At 40.3% G+C, this 24,938-nt stretch overlaps 1 protein-coding gene across 7 annotated transcripts in view; it reads right to left on the minus strand.

Annotated features, from left to right (window-relative positions):
- The window catches only part of LOC137305688 (activating transcription factor 7-interacting protein 1-like), a 166,571-nt gene that overhangs the window by 65,991 nt on the left and 75,642 nt on the right, over positions 1-24,938 (minus strand). For all 7 annotated transcript variants that reach the window (XM_067974598.1, XM_067974597.1, XM_067974596.1 and 4 more), the window contains 5 exons: positions 18,667-19,784; positions 15,508-15,558; positions 10,160-10,305; positions 3,249-3,386; positions 471-551 (listed from right to left, as the gene is read on the minus strand). In XM_067974598.1, coding sequence (XP_067830699.1) covers positions 471-551; positions 3,249-3,386; positions 10,160-10,305; positions 15,508-15,558; positions 18,667-19,784 — 1,534 coding nt within the window. The remainder of the gene's footprint in view (positions 1-470; positions 552-3,248; positions 3,387-10,159; positions 10,306-15,507; positions 15,559-18,666; positions 19,785-24,938) is intronic.

Genomic DNA, 24,938 nt, shown 5'->3' on the forward strand with positions numbered 1-24,938 from the left:
GCATGCCAAATCGCAGGGAGAGAACCCACAAGGTATAGTTCGAGCTGCAGTGAGGGTTATTCTTGTATTGGGAGTGTATGAGTTCCTGCCAAGGGTTAGGGCTACCGAGATAGTATCTGTATGAGTGAACAGGTAATTTATAAGCATATAGAGAAGATGATTACAAGACAAGATGCTTGTATTTGAGCTGACAGAGTATGGATGGATACAAGTATAGATGCATGAAGTAACACTGTTTGAGTCATATAGATTTGCAGGATCTAACTTCAATATCTTAATATCTATAAGAAATGGATAAAATATAAAAGAAATGAAGGGTATTTTCTGGAGATTATTGTAAATTTAAAATTGACCCTCACTGCATCCAGAAGGGTACTAAGCCACTACTGTTATACTACTGGATCACTACGTAAAGCCTGAGCACATTACTTTTCATAAGCAGTTAAGCAATAGTCCCATTTGGTACCTACCTCTTGTGCTTTCTTCAAGGCAGAATCATTGCGAGCTTGATTTGCTGATCCTAGTCTCTTCTCTATCTGCATTAACTTTGCCTGCAGAAAACACAAGAGCACAGTATTTTTAAAAATTGGATCACAAAGAACTCACCCCCGTGGTCCCATCCACCCAAGCCAACTGTCCAAGTATTATTCTGGGTAAAACAATTAACTGGGTAGTGTTAAAAGTAATAACAGTAAATGTTGGAAATTTAAAACTGAACTGAAAATGCTGGAAACGCACAGGACAGTCGGCATCTGAAAAGTAAAAGCTTCAAGTGTAACAAACAAGACCAAAACTGATTCTTTGATCATTTATCTCATTGCTGTTTGTGGAACTTTACTTTGTGCAAATTGGCTGCCATGTTTCCCTTTATTAGAACAGTAGCTATACTTCAAAAGTAATTCATTGGGACATCCTAAGGACATGGAAGTCCCTAAATAAATGCAAGTTTGTTCTTTCTTTCCATCCACACCCTCAATCGCTACTGCATTTTCTGATTAGTCATATAATTATATATACACACATGTCCTTCAGGATGCTTCATCTCACTGACTGGCTCATCAGGTTATAACTCACAATGGGTAGCAGAGGCAGGATAGTCATTAAACCTCGACTTAACACCTGGCAGGACAATTGCTTACATTCATTTCCTGAACAAACAATAGGTAATTGGCAGCATTCAGAGGGATACTGTACACTGACTAGGTGGCAGATTTGTTGGGTTAGATGTTTGATACCTTTCTCATTGATATTAATGGACATTATGCTAGACCCCCATCAAATCTACACCTCCATCAAATCATCTAAGAGCCATATTGATTAGGCATCTCCTGTATTTATGGTGTCAGATTGAAAATTATTTCAATTTATATATGATTTCAAATACTAAATCTGGCATGGCATTGCTCACGGCAAGTCAGATGGTGGTTTGTACTAGGAGGAGAGAATATCACTAATGAAATTTTCAGTGAAATGCGTTTTTTAAAAAAATAAATATATATGCCTTTATCCCCATCACAAGGTAAGGAAATAAAATAAAATATTTTCCTTATATTAGAATCCCTTATAGCTCGTGAGCCGAATAAGAATGTCAGTTGGAAATAATTCAAAACAATATTGAACGATTTGATCGGTTAGTTTGTTTTTTCATTAGATTGGTGGCTGTTGCTAACTACCAGTTTTGAAGTTTTTTTTAAGTGAATGATTGATGCTTTTCCTTCTTGCTTACTGATAAAAGATCATTAAATCACAATGTACCTATGAATATGAAATTTGAACCAATCTGGTGTAAGGGTACCAAATGTCTGGCTGGTGTTTTCATCTGGTGATTTTATGCATGGCTTGGGAGACAGATGCTGAGCATTTCTGATTCTGGGACCGTCAGAGCAAGCAATTGTCAATGCTGAAGTTCCGTATCAGTATTTTATGGTAGATATTTTTAGTATCTATTTTAAATTGAGTGCCTTTCAGGATTTTTGTAACATTATATTTAATTTTAAGATTATTAAAGGATTGTATCATTGCTGCATGTAAAAACCGCACAGTTCCTTTTGCTGTGTAATTCTGACAAAAGGGAACTTATGTTTGAAGCTGAGCTTTTCCTACAGTTAGGGAATGTCATTGAGATTTCTCTTGAGAAGAGAGAAAGTCTCATCGATTAAGCTACAAACTGGAGAAGAGTTGTTCTATAAGCTTCTGATCATGGAAAGAGGACAGCTTTCAGTTTACCATGGTCCTTCTCGGGACTACAGGTAATTTGAAAAGGGAAACTTTTATCCATTAGTGGACATTATTCTGGATTTTTCCAGTAGTATCTGTAACTACCATTTGCCCATCTCTCATTTCTTACTGTGCTTAATCTGTAAATAAAAACAATTTATATCCCTTACGACTTTTGTCTTGCATTTGGTATTTACACCTTTCAAAGACATATTGTAAACTTTTCTAAAATTCAGTATACAATTCACTACAATTGGGTTGTCAGACCCAGGTTGCGTTATCCTCTATGAGGGCAGAGGTGATCAGAGCTTCTTTGGGGGAAAATTCTATTTATAGAAAGTGCTGCACAACTGCTACAAGGGAAAACAACAAGCCTGAATCATAACATAAGCGTCTGCCAACGTTGCTCTGCAACATTTTGATGAAAGCAGAGAAATGTAGTGCAGGTTGATTTGTTCTTGCTTCCTCCCTGCAGCCAAATGTAGCTGTGGAACCACATCCTTCAACAGTGATAGTTTGTGGGCTTCAAACATTCTGCATTTGCCTTTATTGTGATTAATTTTTGTTCCTTCAGAAGTTTAAGTTAATAAACACAATGAATGGCCACAATTCAGCAGTTACAATATTTCCAGCTGAGAGGACAATGGCACACCACGTTATTTTCAACTGTGCAATTGCGTTTTAAGCCAGCAAGTCTACTTTTATTGTATGTTTGAACTGGGAAATTGGATTATAGAAAAAACTCCTTTGGTCAATACTAACATAACCTGTTTTAACTAGAAGCTAGGACACAATTCTCTAAAGTTGGCCCTTAAGCTTATGGCAGAATACAGGATAAGAGTGAACATTTGAGGCAAACTCACGCACTTTGAGGAATGCCACAATAACCATTTCAACACGACTGACATGCACTGATTGTTCATTCACAAGGACATGAGGAGTGGGGAGTAACACCATGTCAGTGTCAGCTCTGTTTTTCCAAAGTATTTCTATCCTCTACATATAAGAGAGCTGTAGATTCTAGTACTTGCCTGCAAGCCATTGATTAAAGATTCATGCCTCGTGTTGCATTCAATTTTTTCTACTCTGTTTTTCAACTCTGCCAGCTTCTTGTCGAAAACAGCACTCTGCATGGAACTGATGCGCTCTTCAATGATCTGCTGAACAATCTACACAAAAAAAAAGACTTGGGTTACTTACCACGAAATTGATTATCCCCTTTCCGCCATTAATCAGTTTCAAATGAGTTAAAGATTGCCTTCTCTTCCCTTCCAACTCTTTCTCCTCCCAAATGAAAGATGGTAGGCACATACTGTTTTCCCAAAACATGCATCAAATAATACACTAAGTGGAGAAGTGGTTGGTGATGCCACTGAATGTGCAGTCTTGGGGCAGGAGAATAAATTTGCCTGCAAGTAATAATGTGTCAGGGAAGCAGAGATGGCTTTGTAGCAATGGATAATTTTTCTTTCCAGATCCTATTTTGTTCCAACCATTGGCTTTTTAGTAAGACCAACTGAAATCAAGGTAAGCACCATCACTCAGCAGGAATACAGAAGCAGTCTTCCATTTCAAGATGCAAGTTGATAATAACCATCTTCTATGCAGGTGTACTCCTTACTGAGAGACCATGAAGCAACATCAGAATCAATCATGAAGTCTAAAGCATAAATCACACCACCACCTGATGAAAGAATGCTCTGGGCCATAAAGCAGAATGTTGGATTACTTGCCTTTGGTATGGTGTTCCTTATTCCATTTTAAATATAGTTCCACCTGCACAATGATGTCAGATGGTATATCCCAAACACACTTATGTAACAGCCGCATATTGAGCCAGCTCAACTAGGAGGCAGACTAAGTTAATTTTTAAGGAAGCACAAAATAAGTACTAGATCAAGGGTACTGGATCAGAAAGCAAACTGAATGAGCCATGTATGTGGAAATTGAACTTGACAAAAAAACCTAAGGAAAATTATATTAAAAACAGCATCTGTCTAACTTCCACATACAAATAAATCACAAAGTAGTACACAAAATGTAAGTGAGGAACGTGGCCTAATATAGAAGCCAGATTAAAGCGGCAAAGGGTTTCTCAGTTTGCACTGTCAAAATTAACATGTTTGGTAAAACCTTGCAAATAGGAGAACGCTCTGGCTTCTAGTATTCCACTCCTGTTCTCCTCTCCTCACCTTTTCCTGCTTTCCCTCTCCTGAAAAGAAGTTCTAAGCTTTTCAGTATTTAGTAAAAAGAAAAATCAAAATTGATACTTTTAAAAGATTACTCTGCTGTGTTTTCATCAAGTTGACATTCTTGATCAACGTTACTTTGGTCAAGGCAAAAAAAATTAATCCGTTGTCAAAGTCACAGGGGGCTGTTTTTTTCCGCAGGAAAGAGACAGACGATGCAAGTCCTATTGATTTTTTTGAATCAGAAATTCATGCAGACTCTGGAAGGATGAAGGCCTACAAATCTGGGCCCACCCATTTTTGGGCGTGCCGGTGGGGGGGGGAAGGATGCAATCCCTGGGTCTAAATGGTGAGGTCTGAGGCGCACCTGATATTGGGCCAATAAATTAGATCCTATGGTTGCAAAAGCAACAATAAACCAATCTTTTCCTCTATGTGGGAACACAATGAATAAGCTATTAGTGTGATTCACAGAGAAAAAAATAACAAAGTGAGAATGAAATTCAGCAGATCAGGGAAGATCACTTGAGTGTAATACGACACCATAACAGCATTCAGGAAGAAGTCAACAACATTAACAATCTGCATTTATATAGCGCTTTTAATGAAGAAAAATACTTCAAGTCAAAATCAGATATGCCAAAAGGGGAGATATTAGGAGGGGTGACCAAAACTTGGGGAGGATGTAGAGGAATGGAGAGTTCTGAATCAGTTGTAGGCTGGAGGAGGTTACAGAGATTGGGGGGGGGAGAAAGGCCATCAAGAGCTTCAAATACGAGGAAGACAATTTTAAAAAATTGGAGGCGTTGGGGGACTGGAGCCCAAAGGATAGGAGTGATGGGTGAGTAGGACAATGCGGAGTAGTTATGGGCCTGCTTTTTATATCCCATGGAGGCAGTGGTATCTGTCCAGAACCTATGGATATATTTCTTGAACAGTAGATTTAACCAAACTACTTGCGAAGGAAACCACTCCCCTTGGGCCCATGCTCTCTGAAGATGGATACCCTACCCACGCAGAAAGCATCAGTGTAAGAGGCAACAGTGCCTCTAGTCACAGTCCACGCAATGCATGTTTCCTTAGCACGACTGTAAGAGATTAGCAACCACCTGGTTAATCTCAATAGCCTGAACAAAATGTTTGAGGAAACATTGCATAAGATGATTTAGTTAGAATTGGTACCATGAAAATTGTTGTTGTCAATCTGCATACAGCATTGTTGTATGGTAGGAAACGAGAGAGAGTTCCAGCTTTATTGTCTTGGTGATCCAGCAAGATTATGCTCGATACCCAATATCAAATAATCGATATGTTCAATTGCTATCTGCGTAGGATCCCACAAAGGAGTTCTGATAAGTCAGTTATCTATATATGAGTAAGTGCCAATGGAAGAAAGGTTGTATTGGTAGCTGGCTGCCCCAATGAGTCTGAACAGTTCTGTTCACATGAATTATTTGAATATGGGTCCAGAGGAATTGGTGTCCAAATTTGCAGACGATACTAAAATAGGAAGAATAGTAAACAATTCTGAGGCCCAAAGGGCAAGGAGATACTGATTAAGATGGTGGAATGGGCAAAAAAGTGGCAGATGGGATTCAGTGTCAGTAAGTGTACGATAGTACATTTTAGTATAAAAATAAAAGTAATAATTATATTTTGAATGGGGGAAAGCTGGGTGATGTGGAAGAGGTGACTAAAGTAGTGGGCAGGGGAATGTCTACGGATGTTGTTTATATGAACTTCCATAAGGCATTTGATAAAGTCCCGCATAAGAGACTGTTAGCTAAAGTTGAAGCTCATGGAATTGACGGCAAATAATTGACCTGGTTAGGAAATTGGCTGAGCGGCAGGAGACAGAGAATAGGGATAATGGGCAGGTACTCAAATTGGCAGGATGTGACTAATGGTGTCCCACAGGGATCTGGGTTGGGGCCTCAACTATTCAATCTATTTATTAACTACTTAGATGATGGCATAGAGGGCCACATATCCAAGTTTGCCGATGACAGAAAGATAGGCAGCACTGTAAGCGGTGTAGATAGAAGCATAAAATTACAGAGAGATATTAACAGATTAAGTGATGGGCAAAACTGTGGCAAATGGATGTCAATGTTTGCCAGTGTGAGGTCATCCACTTTGGACCTGAAAAGGATAAATCAGAGTACTTTCTAAATGGTGAAAAGCTCGAAGCAGTGAAGGTCCAAAGAGACTTAAGGGTCATGGACCGTTAAAATGTCATGGACAGGTACAGAAAATAATCAAAAAAGCTAATGGAATGCTGGCCTTTATATCTAGAGGACTAGAATACAAAGGGGGTAGAAATTATGCTACAGCTATACAAAGCCCTGGTTACACCACACCTGGAGTGCTGTATTCAGTTCTGGGCACTGCACCTTAGGAAGGATATATTGGCCTTGGAGTGAGTGCAGTGTAGATTTACTAGAATGATACCTGGACTCCAAGGGTTAAATTACAAGGAGAGATTACACAAACCAGGGTTGTTTTCCCTGGAATTTAGAAGATTAAGGGGTGATTTGATTGAAGTTTTCAAGATATTATGGATACTAAGGAGCTTTTTCCCTTCGTTGAGGGTTCTATAACAAGGGGGCATAGATTCAAGGTAAAAGGCGGGAGGTTTAGAGGGGATTTGAGAAAGAACTTTTTCACCCAGAGGGTGGTTGGAGTCTGGAACTCACTGCCTGAGAGGGTTGTGGAGGCAGGAACCCTCACAACATTCAAGAAGCATTTGGATGAGCACTTGAAATGCCATAGCATACAAGGCTACGGACCAAATGCTGGAATATGGGATTAGATTAGACTGGGCTTGATGGCCGGCGCGGACACGATGGGCCGAAGGGCCTCTATCCGTGCTGTATAACTCTATGACTACTCTATATTAAGGGGAGCTGATAGGTTAGATAGAGAGAAAATATTTCACCTGGTTGGGGAGTCTAAGACTAGGCGACATAGCCTAAAAATTAGAGCCACGACTTTCAGGAGTTACGTTATTAAGGGATATGGGGCTAAGGTGCGTCTATGGAGTTAGGTCACAGTTCAGCCATGATCTCACTGAATAGCGGTACAGGCTCGAGGGGCTACATGGCCTACTCCTGTTCCTATGTTCCTATTTGGGGGTTCTGGTTCACAAGACATTAAAAACAGCACCTCAAGTGCATACGATAATAAAGAAAACTAAAAACTAATGGAACACTGGGTTTTATGGAAGAGGTGCAGATTAAAGTTGAGATATAATGGTGAACCTGTATCAAACCTTAATAAGATCACAACTGGAGTACAATGTGCAGTTTTGGGCTCTACACTATAGGGAGGATGTTGAGGCAACAGATGGGGGTACAGTGCAGATTTACCAGGTAGCTGCCCGGTATGAGGAAATACAAATACAAAAAAGACTTGAAAAATTGAGGCTGTTTTCATTAGAACAGAGGTGGTTAAAGGATGATATAATAGAGGTATTTAAATTATGACAGGATCAAACAGAATAGTTATACATGGACTGTTTCCAGTGATCAAGGGGGTCTAGAACAAGGAGACATATGTGCAAGATTAAATGTAAGAGATTCAGGACAGAGAACAAGAGAAACTTTTTTTTAAAAACACAGAGGATTTAGAAAGGCACGAATCAATCAAGGACAGTCAGCGTGGATTTATTGAGGGAAGGTCGTGTCTGACTAACTTGATTGAATTTTTTGAACAGGTAGCAAGGAGGGTCAATGAGGGTAGCGTGTTTGATGTAGTCGACATGGATTTTAGCAAGGCTTTTGACAAGGTCCCACAAGATCAGAAAAGTAAAAGCCCCTGGGATCCAAAGGAAAGTGGCAAGTGCAATCCAAAATTGGCTCAGTAGCAGGAAGCAAAAGGGTAATCGTCGACAGGTGCTTTTGTGACTGGAAGGCTGTTTCCAGTGGGGTTCCACAAGGCTCAGTACTAGGTCCCTTGCTTTTTATGATATATAACAATGATTTAGACTTAAATGTAGGGGGCACGATTATGAAGTTTGCAAATGATTCAAAAATTGGCCTTGTTGTTGATAGTAAGGAAAAAAGCTGTAGACTGCAGGAAGATATCAACGGACTGGTCAGGTGGAAAGAAAAGCAACAAAAGGAATTCAATCTGAAGTGTGAGGTAATGCATTTGGGGAGGGCAAACAAGCCAAGGGAATACACAATAAATGGTAGGATACTGAGAAGTGTAGAGGAACAGAGGGACCTTCGAGTGCATGTCCACAGATCCCTGAAAGTATCAGGAAAGGTGGATAAGGCATATGGGATACTTTCCTTTATTAGCTGAGGCATAGAATACAAGAGCAGGGAGATTATGTTGTATAGAACACTAGTTAGGCCACAGCAGAGTGCTGCGTAGAGTTCTGGTCACCACATTATAGGAAAGATGTGAATGCGCTAGAGAGGGTACAGAGAAGATTTACGAGGATGTTGCCAGGACTGGAGAATTTTAACTGTGAGGAAAGATTTGATAGGCTGGGGTTTTCTTCTTTGGAACCGAGGAGGCTGAGGGGAGATTTAACTGAGGTGTATAAAATTATGAGGGGCCGAGATAGAGTGGATAGGAAGGACCTATTTCCCTTAGCAGAGGGGTCAATAGCCAGGGGGGCATAGTTTAAGGTAATTGGTAGAAGGATTAAAGGGGAGTTGAGGAGAAACTTTTTCACCCAGAGGATGGTGGGGGTCTGGAACTCACTGCCTGAAAGGGTGGTAGAGGTATAAACCTAATCACATTTAAAAAGTATTTGGATATGTACTTGAAGTGCCGTAACCTACAAGGCTATGGACCAAGAGCTAGAAAGTGGGATTAGGCTGGATAGCTCTTTCTCAGCTGGCTCCGACACAATGGGCCAAATGGCCTCCTTCTGTGCCGTAAATTTCTATGATTCTATGATTGTGCGCCTATTGAATGCACTACTCTAAGTTATTAATTGAAGCAGAGACCATGTCAATGTTTAAGAATAATTTAGATGGGTGGTTGAAGGAAAGGGAATAAAGGGATATAGAAACAGAATGGGCACATGGGATTAGGATTACTACTGCTGTGCAGGATAAACACCAACATGGACTGGTTGGGGTGAATAGCCTGTTTCCATGCTATAATTTCTATGTAATTCTCTGTAAAGTATTTCTGTGGTCCTCAAATCCTGGTTAAACACACCGTTTGCGCGCACAGGTGCCAATTATCTGTGGTAACTTTATCACGTCAAGTGTTTCCTTTCGAGACCTGCTTCGGGAAGCACCCAATCTCTTCGGAACGGCAAACAGTAGTAGATACTAGAGTCTTACAAATCTTGAATCCAAGTGCCAACATTAGTAGGTCACCAGAGCCAAACAAGGCTTCAAACAAAAAAAAAGTCAAAAAATGAAAGGAAATGCATCCTTACTGGACAGGCCACATTGATGCGTCTGTAAATACTATGCTAAAAACACAAAATATGTTAAACTTTATAGAAAATTGTAAATACAATGAATAGGCAAACTAGATGATGAACTTTTGTGTGTGTGCAAAGACAACAGAGCCAATGACAGCAGAACAAATAGCTCACAACAAAACTTTTACATATATTGGAGGTGACCAAGCTGCCTCCTGTATGAAATCAAGCTGTTAAAGTGATAATGATGTTTGATAGAGCAGTCTTTGTATATAGAGGATGAACAAATAACTGGGGAGAAGAGTGAACCAATGTTTTCTGATGAGACAGTACAGACTCGGCAGTCTAGATCAAATACCTTCTCCAGCGTCTGGCGGATCTCCCCTCTGGCAGTGATCTTCACTTTTAAGGCAGCCTCATATTCATCTCCAGAAAACCGACACCGCTTTGATATACTGCTTTCCATGTCTTCAGACTTGGACCTTTTTCGTGGCATAACTTCATCTACAAAGATGAATCAAGATTATTCTGGTTATTTTTTAACTCTTTTTTTTTTAAGTAATAGCTTCCAACCATTGAGTTTACTCCACTAAACAAAACTCAGATTTATTCTGTGAACTATGATCTACATTTTGGCATTTCTCAATCACTGATCAGATGTTTATCCTCTAGATGGTAAAGATGAAAAGGGGCACGTCACAACACTTCACCCTTCTAGGTCTGCGAATGCTGTAAAACTGTGCACCAAATATATAGGATGAATGCTTTTGGTTTCAGGTTTCGGCAAGATCCATTACTCTTCACTAATGGAAGTTACACCACCCAGCTTACATTGGTAGCCAATCTGCAGGACAGTAGACTGTGTGCATTTTCATAGTTCTACAGTTCCTAGTCTGATACTATGGCCAACTTGATTTATTTCTAAATTTAAAAATGTATTTGATTTGCAACTGGCTATTGAGGCACAACAGAGTACAGCCCTGCGTTTTTCTGTTAACCAGTCCAGCGTACTCATTTCCTGAACTTCTCTGAACATTGTCCCTTTACTCAATACACTTCCTTTTCTTTTGATGGGAGGGACTGTAAAGGGGAACCACAAACTGCCAAATGTGTCTTTGCCATATGTACTTTGGTTTGCATTTTACACAAGTGGGACAAAAAATCAGGTACTGTGTAGCTCAGTAAATCAGAACTAGCCAAACCTGGGCCCAAATCTACACCAAGCTGATGGAGGGGAAATACTAGTTTCCCAAAAGGTTAAATGTTCTTAATAAAGTGAGATTGGGCAGTCTCAGTTCAAAGCCCCATACAGACGGGCAATGTTGTTCCTAGACACCATAAGGGCTTAGAAGAGCAAATGGTTGTTTTAACCTGGTGCAGTAGGGGACTGTTATTCAGAAGTTGGCATTAAGGCACATTATTGGGGCTGGGTATCACTAAATATTACCTAACCTGTACTATACCTGTCCTGGAAGTACTTAATGCTGTCACTGGGTGCAAAGAAGAAAAGTGTTCCATTCAACAGCACTGCCATCTCATGCCCTGATGAGCACCAAAAAGAAAAAAAGTAAACAGTAATGTGTCTTCAGTTTCACCACCATCCTATCCCTACAGTTCCTACAAAAACATGGCTGTCAAAGTAAGCCAGTTTGTAACATTCTGGACTTCACAAAATTTTCATAGGACCAATATGGATAACTGACTTTTTTTTTGCAACAATAACTCTCTGACCCTGGTTAACACCCAATTACAATATATAAAATTAGATAGCTAACCAAATCACCAAGAAATTTCAGTGAAGTCACAAAGCTTCCCCCACCCATCTCATTTTTGTTTATGAAAATAGGGATACATATGTATTTATAACACAGACTCACATTAGTTTAAAAACATACAATGCATCTCAAGAACAGAAGGCATCACAATCTCAAAGTCTGAAAGAATGACAGACAGAATCTGTATTTATATAACAACTTATCTCAAATGTCCCAACACATATTTACCTGAATTTTCTTTGAGTTCAGTCAATGCTATTATGCAGGCAAACGTAGGAATATTATGTTAGAAGCCTAAATGCCCAATTTTTGTTGCCAACTACGGGAGCTTAGAACCAAACAGAAACACTCCTCTTACTTTCTTCCTCCATCCCCCCCGCCCCCCTTACTTTGTCAACACGTATAAGAAAACTCCATCTCCCTGGGCCAAATGGATGTTTTCAGCTGCCATTTTGATGAGAGCGACCATTTTTATAAAGGTCAGAATCAGCTTTAAAGGTTGGTTTTTCAGAAAACAAAAACTCTAGATAATGCAGGTTAACATATCACCAACCTTTGTTATATATTTAAAAAATCACATTAAAACCAGGTAGTTTGCCACCCAGTAAACAAATCAAATCTTCTTAAAGCCCTGACAGCACCTGAATGAGTAAATATATTCATGGTACTTGCAGGGTTAATAGCATACAAGCGCAAAACTACCCATGAGTGATAATTACATCTACTAACTCCATAAATAGACAATCAATGGCTATAAATAGAAGCACCTTTCAAGCTTGACATTCAATAAATACTAACACTTCTTCTCCCACCTACTGCATGCTACATCCTGTAAATTACTCATTAATATCTTTGACTAAGAAATACAATCCTGTTTTTTTTGCTCTAATACTATTTAGCTGCAGATTTATATATCTCACCTAGAATTGCAAAGAAAATGAGTGTAAAATTGCAGTGGTTTGTGAAGCCACTGGCACCCAAAAGATTGAATTACTCCCAAAAGGTTATTTAAAGTATATAATAATGATGAAGATTATTTATACTTTAGTAAGTTTACTCATCAGGGTTCTAGTCTCTGAACTAATACATACCACAAATTTCCATGGTAATAAGATAGATTTTCGCAGTTTCATATGCTTTGAGAATATATTTTTTCCTTAAGATTTAAAATACACAAAGTATTTGATTTTTCAGGGGCATTTTTTTAAAAGTATTTTTGATTAAAAAATTAGTGAGCCAAAGACAACCCTTTTTAAATAAACTGCAATTCAAAAGAACTATAGTAAAAATACTTTGTTGTTCTATTTGATTGTTTTTTTCAAATATTTTTATTGAGACATTAGGATACTGACTCAGAAGGGATATGGAACTCAACAGTGCAGGACCGCTGATTGAGCATCAGCTGTATGGTGCACACAATAATCTGTGGGTTTATATCTAACTCTTTGAATGTCAATTCAGTTTGCTGTTACTATTGGGGTCAGTAGCTCCTTCAAGCCACTACCCTGATGAGGTCATTAGCACTATTTAAACATAACAAATTTAAAACCAGATATAACAAGAACCTTTGTCTTAATTATTTCTAACTTTTTAAAAAGGGTTCTGTTGGTGATTTATTTTGGAGATGCATTGATGAAGTAATGTTCATAGATAAAGGCTTTCTGCAGTCAACTGTGGCATTCAATTTGTGGACTGCAAAATGTGATGGGCTCAATTTAAATCTGTGTATTGATGCTCAATGAGCAAGCAACTCAGAATTATTCTTCAGTTGGCTGTGTGGACCAGTTTCAGATTCAGTTGTCGCCGCATAAAGGTTCATTCCGTAAATTGTCTTATTTCTTTGTTTTATAAGCACAATTATAGGCAGCAATACAAAAGGAATGTTACTTTGGTTAGACTAGTACCACAAAATGTCCCAGCAATTTGATTCCATGGAATATTTGTGATGTTATTTGTACAGTACTGAATTGCCATAGGCTCTTACCAAGAAGCATTGTTTTGCATGTGTGTGATAAATGGCAGGAATGTGTTATAAGTGGCAGGAAGCAAAGGGTAATGGTCGACGGGTGTTTTTGTGACTGGAAGGCTGTTTCCAGTGGGGTGCCGCAAGGCTCAGTACTAGGTCCCTTGCTTTTTGTGGTATATATCAATGATTTAGACTTAAATGTAGGGGGCATGATTAAGAAGTTTGCAGATGATACAAAGTTGGCCATATGGTTGATAGTGAAGCAAAAAGCTGTAGAGTGCAGGAAGTATTAATGGACTGGTCAGGTGGGCAGAAAAGTGACAAATGGATTTCAATCCGGAAAAGTGTGAGGTAATGCATTTGGGGAGAGTAAACAAGGCAAGGGAATACGCAATAAATGGTAGGATACCGAGAAGTGTAGAGGAACAGAGGGACCTATGAGTGCATGTCCACAGATCCCTGAAGGTAGCAGGACAGGTAGAAAAGGCATTTAAGAAGGCATACGAGATACTTTCCTTTATTAGCTGAGGCATGGAATATAAGAGCAGGGAGGTTATGCTAGAACTATATAAAACACTAGAGTACTGCGTAGAGTTCCCGTCATCACATTACAGGAAAGATGTGATTGCACTATAGAGGGTGCAGAGGAGATTTACGAGGATGACGAGGACTGGAGAATTTTAGCTATAAAGAAAGATTTGATAGGCTGGGGTTTTCTTCTTTGGAACAGAGGAGGCTGAGGGGAGATTTAACTGAGGTATATAAAATTATGAGGGGCCTAGATAGAGTGGATAGGAAGGACCTATTTCCCTTAGCAGAGAGGTCAATAACCAGGGGGCATAGATTCAAAGTAATTGGTAGAAGGATTAGAGAGGAGCTGAGGAGAATTTTTTTCACCCAGAGGGTGTTGTGGGTCTGGAACTCACTGCCTGAGAGGGTGGTAGAGGCAGAAACCCTCAATGCATTTAAAAAATACTTGGATAGGCACTTGAAGTGCCGTAACCTACAAGGCTATGGACCAAGAGCTGGAAAGTGGGATTAGGCTGGATAGCTTTATTCTTCGGCCAGCACAGACACAATGGGCCAAATGGCCTCCTTCTGTGCCTTAAATTTCTATGATAAATAATAAAGCTATGTCTAGGAATACGTACTTTTGAGATCATACACCACAGGGCTCAGACACTAAACTGGGCTTTGTGCTCTTTGCTAATGGTCCCTGAACCTCTTTATCTTATTGTTTTCTAATGCATGCCTATCCATCAGTTATTTTTTCTTTTCCATAATGTATCACACATTTCCCAGCAGTTTACTGGCAAATATTGTTAAATCACAGACTACGTCTTATAATGGAATTTAAGGGCTGATTTATCCTACGTATGTTACAATGGTGGGAAGCGTCACCTTCTACCTGTGCATGTGAGAATCATGAGTGTGCTGCCCATGATTTTTTGACGTGCATGGCTAGCAGGCTAGGCCAGCAGTGCGTACTCCAAAAATAGACCCCCATGTGATGTTAAGTGTCCGCAATTGCCCGTAAACCTACATCATGTCTGAACCATTACCTTCCTCAAACTACGATAAACCTTTTACAATAAAGGAACTGTTTTGGACAATTAAATGTCCAAAGACCACTGAACCTCACCCAAGCCTTTAATTTCAACAAATCAAATCACAAACATGTAGGAGGGCAATTATTGCCACTGACTACAGCACTGTATTTAAGAACAAATGGGGGCTTTAATGAAAGGAATGCTATTTATACATGTTTAAAAGAGACTACTGCTACAGAAGTCAGCAGCCTGGACTGTTATACCAGTAAAGAAGACTGTTTGAAGTGACTAGCATGGGTATTTTTAATGGGAGGGGGTAAGATGGAAAATACAATATAGATAAAAAGTGTGCAAATACTATTGTATCTTTAATAATCAATTCAGTGCAACATTTTCCTTTGAAAAAAGTACTTACTTGATTCTTGCTTTTGTCTTGTGTCAGCTGCTTGCTCTTTGTGGTCTGCATCTATGAAGCAGAATGCAAAAAAAAGCTACTGAGTCATCATAGAATCCATCAGTGTACCATCCACACTGAGGCAGGTGTACTACCTCTGTAAAACAATATTATTTCTTAAGAAATCCATCTTCTCTGGTCCAGCTTAACCCATTATAACTAACTTATGTCTAATGCCAATACCTCAATCAGTGCCACAGAGGATAATTCAGGCTTATTGTTAACTATAATAAAACCAAAGTAACAGTAAAATGTCAGAAAACAGCTGGAATGGAAGAAGAAATACAGGGCAAATACTTTTGATATGCTACATACAGTTGAGGTTCATTTAAATGAAAATTACTCAATCTTCACCCTTATGGTTTCAAGTATCTCCAAACCTCAGTTACGTTTCGGGATCTTTGGTCAGTTTTTATCTTCACTGAAAGGTTTTTGAGACTGAGTTATGCTTAACAAAGTGGATTTGCAAAATGAAAGGCTACAAGCTGCAGACATTGACAATCTGTATTAAAGCCAAATAAGCCAGTGTGGGGAATGTCACAATTCACAAGTCTATTTCAAACTGATACAACAAGGATCTACTGTCTCATCTCAGGCCCATGAGCAGGGACATTCAGTAATTTGTCATCTCATCGCAGATGGCCAACAGATAGGCATTATATTAGGTATCGATGAAGAATATACTCCTAGGAGAGAGGGCAGTCGGTTTGCTTGACAGGACTGCTGGTGAATCCATGAACAGGAAGGTATCAGCAACACGGCCTCTCTATTCCCTGGTGTCAGAATTACAGAAAAGGGAAAGCCCATGTTCATTGGGGCAGTCAGGTTTAGAACAAATGACTGCAAGACACAGCTCTTGGCTTGGAGCTGGAAGGTACAAACGCAGGAAGTCAGGTCTTGCAATTAGAACTTGTCTGAAGAAAGCGGCATGCAAAAACAAGTCAGTCAGCAAGCCCACAAAAGGGGCAGAGTGTAGAGTTTATTATTTTTCACACTTTTTGAGGACAGAAGTGAGATTGAGTTAACTAAGTGGAATTCACTTTGACTCTGACTCTATGTTCACCTGGAAAGTGAATCATGTTGGGATACTGTTTCACAGGTACAAGCAGTCCCAACTTGTCTAAGTGGCCAGACAGTATTCTTGAACCACAACAGCAGCCATCAACAAGCTTTTCACCCATGAGGTGATCACAGTGAGCCTATTTCTGTCCTCACAAGTACTTTCCAGCAGGGACTATATAGCTCCGTGGAGTGGTTGGCTGATCTTTCCTTCATTAATGCAGGGGCAGAAAATACCAATTGTAGCATCCTTACTGTTGTCCCAGCTGAAATCAGATAACTCAGCATAGGCTACAGTTCAAATCTGTGACCTTCCTGCTCAGTATTGGTTCAGAACCACACCAAGCAGTGCATTTAACTGCTGAGACATGGGGTTCTCTTTTTACACTCCATATAATGTTGTGCGATGGTAGAAGAGAGGCACAGTGCTTCTCAGTTATTGGGACCGATTCAGATGCATATCTGAAAACTGAAAGTTACATTATTAGTTACAATGAATCTACAGCACAGACACAGGCCATTCGGCCCAACTGGTCTATGCCGGTGTTTATGCTCCATACGAGCCTCCTCCCTCCCTACTTCATCTACCCCTATCAGCATATCCTTCTATTCCTTTCTCCTTCCTGTGCTCATCTAGCTTCCCCTTAAATGCATCTATGCTATTTGCCTCAACTGCTCGTTGTGGTAATGCATTCCATATTCTTACCACTCTTTGGGTAAAGTTTCTCTTGAATTCCCTATTGAATTTATTAGTGATTATCTTGTATTGATGACCTCTAGTTTTGGACTGCCACACAAGTGGAAACATTTTCTCTACATTGGTGTTGACTGCAGACCAAGGAGTTAACCATGCAGAGGCAAGCCTCAGTGGACCGATACCAAAGGTACAAAGATCAACCAAGTTAAAAACATTGATAAAACATTGAAAAAGAACTCTTTGTCCCACTCAAAGCAAGAGACATTAGTGTTGCTAATGACACGTAAGAAACAGTTGACCAAAATAAGATGCTATATATGGCCAAGGAGGGTAAAATCAACTGTAAGATGGTTGCCCAGAGCAACTAGCACGTACAGTATACTGACCCCCAGGTCTCTTTCCTCCTTCCAATGGCATTTGTAGACTGTTGCAAGTCTGTGCATTTAACAGTTCTATGATTAATTCTTATCAAAGTTAACATAATCACACTTGGAATTTGAAGTGATTAATATTGTTTTATATATCATTCTGGCCTCTTGTACATCTCTCTTTCCCTTCGCCCATTGGAGCCCTGCCTTCAGACGCCTGGGCCCCACACTCGAATTCCCTTCCTACACCCCTCCACCTCCCTCTCCTCCTTTAAGGCCTTCCTTAAAACCCACCTCTTTGAGCAAGCTTTTGATCACTGCTCCTAACTTCTTTGGCTCAGTGTCCATTATTTATCTGATTACGCCTCTGTGAAGCACCTTCAGACGTTTTTATACGTTAAAAGGTGTTATATAAATGCAAGTTGTTGTTGCTGTTATATATACACACGAAAGAGCCACTATTATTTCACTCGAAGATGGATCATTCACTTTTCATTCAGGCTTTTCTGTTTCTCATCATTCCCAATGCTATCCCAGTGTATCTTCATAAGACCGTTCATCAGTACATTCACAAATTTGAGATGAATAATTTTTAAAACTTTTTTGAAATGATCAAAGGAAGATATCTCAATGCTGGGAAATGGAGTATGTTTCCTCTTTTTGCACCCCTAGACCACTCATACCACAAGTCAGCTATATGGCAAAGCTTTCTCTATTCTGTCCCAACAATACACAACCTCACAGAACACCCACTTCTGCAATGTGAAATTACCATTTTTACATGCCAGCCATCCTTGTTGCCAAATTAGGCGTAGATCCTGGCTACTCGGAACTGGACTGAAATTGTACAAATCAATTTTACATTGGACATTTATAACTGGTGAAGGCAGGTCTAATAGGTGAATGGACAACTGTGCCAACCAGTCCTTTAAAATTTAGCATCAAATTACATCCAAAATATTTTGGGCAAAAAGGCACGACATTAAGCAAGCATACCTGGACTTTCATTTTTTGGTACCAGCTCTTCACTTTCTGTTTTCTTCTCAATTTCTGGCTCATCCTCGTCTGATAAGACGAGGAATGCCTCCTCTGGCAAGTTGCCATTGCACTCCTCTTTTGTTTGAGAACTACTTGGAGATGCGTCCATCTGCTCTTCCTGCATGTCTTTCAACGGACTGTCCTTTGGTGCTGGGGAATCCACTGTAGGAACAATTTCTTGCTTATTGGATAATTCATTGTCCTTCTCTGGGGCTAATTTCTCCAAAATAGGAATTATTTCTTCTATTTCCAGTTGGCTGTTCCCAACCGATTTGCTCTCACTTAATTTGTCTTTTGTTACAATCTCACTTTCAGTCTCTGCACACTCCATCTTAGAACTTTCACAATCATTTTTCTCCTGCACAGATTCTATGCTACTTGTTATTGCCACCTCACTAATGTCCAATGAACTTTCGTGGTCTTCCTTTTCTCTCACAGAGGAAGAGGAAGACTGTAACTTAAGGCTACTTTCATCAGGTACTTCCTGACTCCTGCTGTCACCATCAGAATGTGTTTTTTCCTCTTCTGAAAGGCTCTGGGAATCAGTACATGATTTATCTGCAATTAAAGAATCCTGCTTTAACTCGACAGACTGTGATTCCACGGTGTCATCTCTTTTGCTCTCAACATCTACAAAAACTTGGTTTTCTGCACTCCCAGTGGAAATCTGTTCATCTTCAGCAACTGCGGGTATTGAGTCCATTTTTTCATCTTGTGGGCTTAAGTCTTTATCTTCACTAAGACATTTTTCAGCAAAGCTTAGTTCAGATGTTTGTGTGATCGTAAGTTCATCAATGGGGTTGCCTTGCAGTTCCTCTGGACCCAGCCTCACATCATTGATGCTATCAATATCTGTATCATCCATGCAGTTAGTATTTAGTGAGGCTTTGCTGTCAGAATCTCCGTTTTCATGTCTACCATTACACAGTTTAGTTTTGGTCTCTTCATTTGCTTTTAAAAGCTCCTCTTTGCTTTTATAGATAGCCTCTAGCTGTTGTCGGTCACTTGCGCGCATCGTTTTTCTGGCCTTGAAGACTTTTTTTGGAAGCTCTTCACTGGTATCCATCTCAGAATTCCTAAAAGAAAGAAAAATAAAAAGAACTATGAGATAAGACTCATCCAGCAGACTCAAGAGATCAGGCAATTAAGCTAATCAAAAACTGCACACATACTTTTGTCAGTACAATCAAAAATCTCCAGCCGATTCAATAGTAACTTTCAAAAGGGAATTAGATAAATACTTGAACAGAAAAAAATTACAGGGCTATGGGGAAAGAGCAGGGGATGCAACTAATTGGATAGCTCTTTCAAAGAGCCAGCACAGGCACGATGGGCCGAATGCCTCCTCCTGTGCTGTACATATTATGATACTATGATTTAAACCTGCCTATTAGTGATTTTCCAAAGTGGTTTCCTAGCAATCAGCATATGCTGTGAACTTAGCGCACCCTATAGTCAACTATTTTTTAAAAAAGAAACGAAAGAACCTCTGTAAAATCAACCGTACTTTAAAACTACTAATTTAAAACTGATTGTTTACAGATTTAGCCCAGTTACTAAACACTGCTGACATATTTTCAACATAAATAAGTGTTGTGGACATTTGGTTTAAATCAATATACATCTCTAATGTACTTACAGCAAATCAGAAAATTTTCAATCAAATTTACCGATATTTATGTAGGACAGGGTACCTGTATATTTAAATTCACTGCATTTGCTTCAAGATCGAACTCAATATACAACGGTCTCCGATGTAAAATCGCAGCATCAAAAACTAAGCTGTAGGTCACAGCAATAAAAAGGTCTGGGATGGCAATGATGCCAAAAGTAAACAGTAAATTTGAAATGTTTAATCTATAGTGTGATTTTACCTGCTTACTCTAAGGGGTGCAAGCAGCTGCAGTTATTTATATATGTTCCCATTGTGTTATATGAGGTTAAAAGTGCTGTACAACAGCAAATTTCTTTTTAAAAAATTGTTCTCAGAATTTAGGCCCATGTGAAGGTGGTGTTCAGCCTTCTTTGAATCGCTGCAGTCCTCGTGATGACTGTGCTCCCATAACGGTGTTAGATAGGAAATCTTATTATTATTGAACTTTGTAGAGATTGTTTACAAGAGTGGTTTGCTAAGCTACTTTAAAAGGCATTAAGAGTCAACCATGTAGTGTGGGACTGGAGTCATATGCAGGCCAGACTGGGATAGGGTGACAGGCTCCTTTCCCTGAAGGACATTAGCGCATCTGTTGGGTTTTTGTAACAATCCAGAAGCTTTCATGGTTATTTTTCTGGTGCCAGCCCACAGGTTACCAAATTTCACAATTTGCCATAGTGAGATTGAATTCACGACCTCTGGGTTGCTAGTCAAGCATCATAACCAATAGGCTACTGGTACCTGGAGCATAGAAGTAAAGGACAGTAGAGCGGGGGAGGAAAGTACTTTCTTTTAAGTAACTTCCTTCCCCACCACCTTTAAATTTCAAAACTTAAATATCTCAAAACCTGCAGGAGATGTTCATTACTCATTTCTTCTTTTCTCTCAAAGTACTAATCCCTTAAAAAATCCACTTAAAACAAAGTTTTGTCCGATAACTTTTATTCCATTATATTAAGCGTTCTATTCATCTAACTTGTTTTAGGTATAATAACCCCTCATCATATGTAATATAGATGTTTTTAAAAACATAGTTCTGTAAACATTGTTGGCCTTTGTTGTAGAAACAAGCTGTAGAATGTCATTGTTATGGCTCAGACTGCCCCCTCCTCCCTAATATACGTCTCGTGTTGCCCATGGAAATGCAGGTTCCACGAGCAGAGTTTTCCCAAGATCCAAAACCTGCACCTTCAAACATCCCATGCCTGGAATAGTGTGCCAGGATTAACAATTACCCCTTAATTGGTGTATTAGCCATTGGGAGAACATGTGGGATGTTCACTGTATTCTACTGACTCTTCCAAAAGGTAGGAAATGCCATACTATCAGACCAATCTGTACATTGCTAAAACAGTCAGATATATTTACAGGTTGTATAATGCATAGCAGTATGATAAAAAACAAGGCAGAAATATAAAACCTTGAAACAAAAAATTGGGAAAAACTCTAAGGGACTAAAATACCCTTTTTAGAACTTTCTTGAGTTTGATATGCGACAGTGCTTTTGGAGGGAAGAGGTCTGCACAGGCCTTCACAATGCTATGTTGTACATTCACGGAGTTCAATGCCAGAACTAAAGAAACAAGAGAATTCTTCAGAACTTAATAGTCTAAAGGCCTCTAAAGGTCAAGTTTAATCAACCATGATTAAAGACACAACATTGACAACTTGTGCACAAAGTAGTGATCTGCAGGTTTTCAAGTCCCACATACCTGTTAATTGCCTTCACTATGTAGAATTCCATTCACGCCTAAACAAAGGGCTCAGTTTTAAAGCCAAGTCCAGGTGCATTGGGGGCGGGAGGGCAAAGAAAATCGGAGAAATCCGGAGGGGGAACGAATCCCCCTCCAACCTGCCAACTTCCGTGTTTGACCCAGGGTCATCTGGGTGCGCACGCCGTTCCTGAACCAGGAAGTTCCGCCGGCTGATATTTAAAGCAGCAAATGTACCTACTTATGGTAGTTTATTTTTTGCCTTTTGGGCAGTTAAAGCGATTTTGAACTTACCTGGGCCGCTTTCCTACGGCTTCTGATTCACGCCTGACTTGGTGAAACCAATCTCTCTCCCAACGGCCGATGAAGTCTCTCTTTCCCCCCCACCCCCACCAAGATGCATGGCTTCTGTTGGCAGCCAGCCTGTCCGGGTTTGGCGCCCGCAAATCATCCCTGGACTCTTCCCGACTGCCTTTTAAAATTGGGCTCAAAGCCTCTGCATCCTGACTAATTGCCAACTCAATCAACCTGGCCTCGGTTCTGTAGACATCTGGAGCAGGATTTTGACTTGGAGCCGGGAATCCAGCACGTGGTTAGATGTTCGGGTAGAGAACCCAGAAGTCAAGTGAGTGAGTCACAATCTGCAATTGCAACTGAATTGGAGGTAATTATTTAAGCTTCCAGGATCCCCGCACCAGCCAGCCAGATTGGTAGGCTGGCGGGAGGGAAAGGAACCGCGAATTATGAAGGGAGGGAGAGATCGTGGGCTGTGGACAACATAGCGGCGGGGGGGGGGGGAAACCTCGGAGAAGATCGCATCGGGGAGGTGATTGGGTCGGGAGAACAGTCGGAGGTCGAAGGCGGCGAGCGACATCGTGAGGTGGGGGAGGGGGCGGGGGGAGTCAGTGACATCAGAAGAGGGAGGTGTCAGTTACATCGAAGGGAGGGGATCTACCATCTGGGGCGGTCGGCCGATTGCGGTGGTCCTGTCGCGCCAGGCGAGCTTGTTGGGCCTGAATGAAGCACTCCTGCTCCTCCTGGCCCATAAGCAGTGCAATAAAGGCACACATCTCAAGGCTCTGGCCCTTCTTGCCTTCTCTCACCTGACGAAAATCAGAAGCAATGGGAAACCCGTGCAGGTAAGGTTAAATGTTTTACTTTTATAATCCACAAAAGATTAAGTGCCTCAACTATCATGAGGTACACTGTCCCTTTAACAATCCGCCCACCGACATTAAGTGGGGATGGGACTTCTGGGTGTGCATCCAAACGCGCCTGGGTTAAACCCGGAAGTGGGCGTATTGGTGGCGGGTTGTGGTCCCACTTCAAAATTCTGTTATTTTTACTTCCCACCTGCCCCCAACCCAACCATTCTTTGGGGTGAAAATTACCCCCCGCCCCCCGGTCTTCTGGCCTCCATTTTGACTTTATCCGGTCAGTAACTGAGACTTACAGACCAGAACAGAACAGCCTGGGTTTGATCCTTGGTCTGCGGTTAAGATAATAAGTATTTGCGTTTATAATAGCACTTCATTGTGTTCTCAGGACAGCCGAAAGCACTTTTTTTTGATGTGCAATCCCATTAATTAGGCAAAAATAGCAAGTCATTTACGCACAGCAAGGTCCCACAATTAATGAACTGACAATTTGGTTTGCTATTGTTGGTTGAGGGAGGAAACTTAGCCAAGACAGCGGGTGAACTCCCAGCTCTTCTTCGAATAATGCAGTGAGATTTTTTTTCTGTCCACTTCAGTAGGCAGATGGCACAGCCAACAATAAGAACATAAGAAATAGGAGCAGGAGTAGGCCAATTGGCCCCTCGAGCCTGCTCCGTCATTCAATAAGATCATGGCTGATCTGGTCCTAACCTCAAATTTAAATTCATGTCCAATTTCCTGCCCGCTCCCCGTAACCCCTAATTCCCTTTACTTCTAGGAAACTGTCTATTTCTAGATAACAATGCAGCACTCCTTCAGAACTCGAACCCATAACAGTCAGAGCCGAGGGCATTACTAATTAAGCCAAGCTGACACACTTGGCTTACACATAAATAATGATCACTTGGGTGAGGTACCAGAAGGTGCCTGGCACCCATGGAAATGCACTCCAGGAATAAGTCAACATCTTCAGGAAAGTTGCAAACTTTCAACTGTTGGATCATTGGGAAAATCAGGTATATATTGTTAGGAGGATGGACGTTGCAAACTCTCCATGATCAATACAATCTTCAATTTTTCTCCCATCTCACAATCTAAACCACTTTGACATAAAGAACAATTTATCTCTCATCCATACATGTCAATTTGTCCAATATGACAGGAAATGTTGACCCCACAAAAAACGTATGGTTTAGACTCAGAATGACCATTAGCACCGTTTTGCTACTACCAACAATATCTGTGCAGGACATCTCAATTCCTTCATTTGTATTCTAAGATAACAAACACTAGAATTAAGAAGATAAATATATCAGATATAATTCAAAAAGATGCCATTTTTGTTAGTTGTACAAGTCACTGGGGCAGAATTGTGCATATCCACTCATCAACCTATTTCATTTTGCTGTGTGCATTTTTAAACACAATGACACTGTGTAGCAGTGACTCTGGATAGCTATCCATCGTTCAGATCAACGTCTTCTTTTTCCAAGAGCTTCTTTGCTTTTAAGTGCATCACCCCATCCTATTATGAACATATTGGAAGCTTGAGCATGTTGAAACCAGAGCAGCTGAGAATCCTGAACAGACAAATCTATCATCTTTATCACTTTTTTTCAGGGTTTGCATGGTTCTGGCATCCCTTCACGAGCTGCTCCTTATTCCTCAATTCTTCAGCTCTGCTGAGTCACCCAAATTGCTTAAGCA

Source organism: Heptranchias perlo, chromosome 40, assembly GCF_035084215.1.
Source record: "Heptranchias perlo isolate sHepPer1 chromosome 40, sHepPer1.hap1, whole genome shotgun sequence".
NCBI lineage: Eukaryota > Metazoa > Chordata > Chondrichthyes > Hexanchiformes > Hexanchidae > Heptranchias > Heptranchias perlo.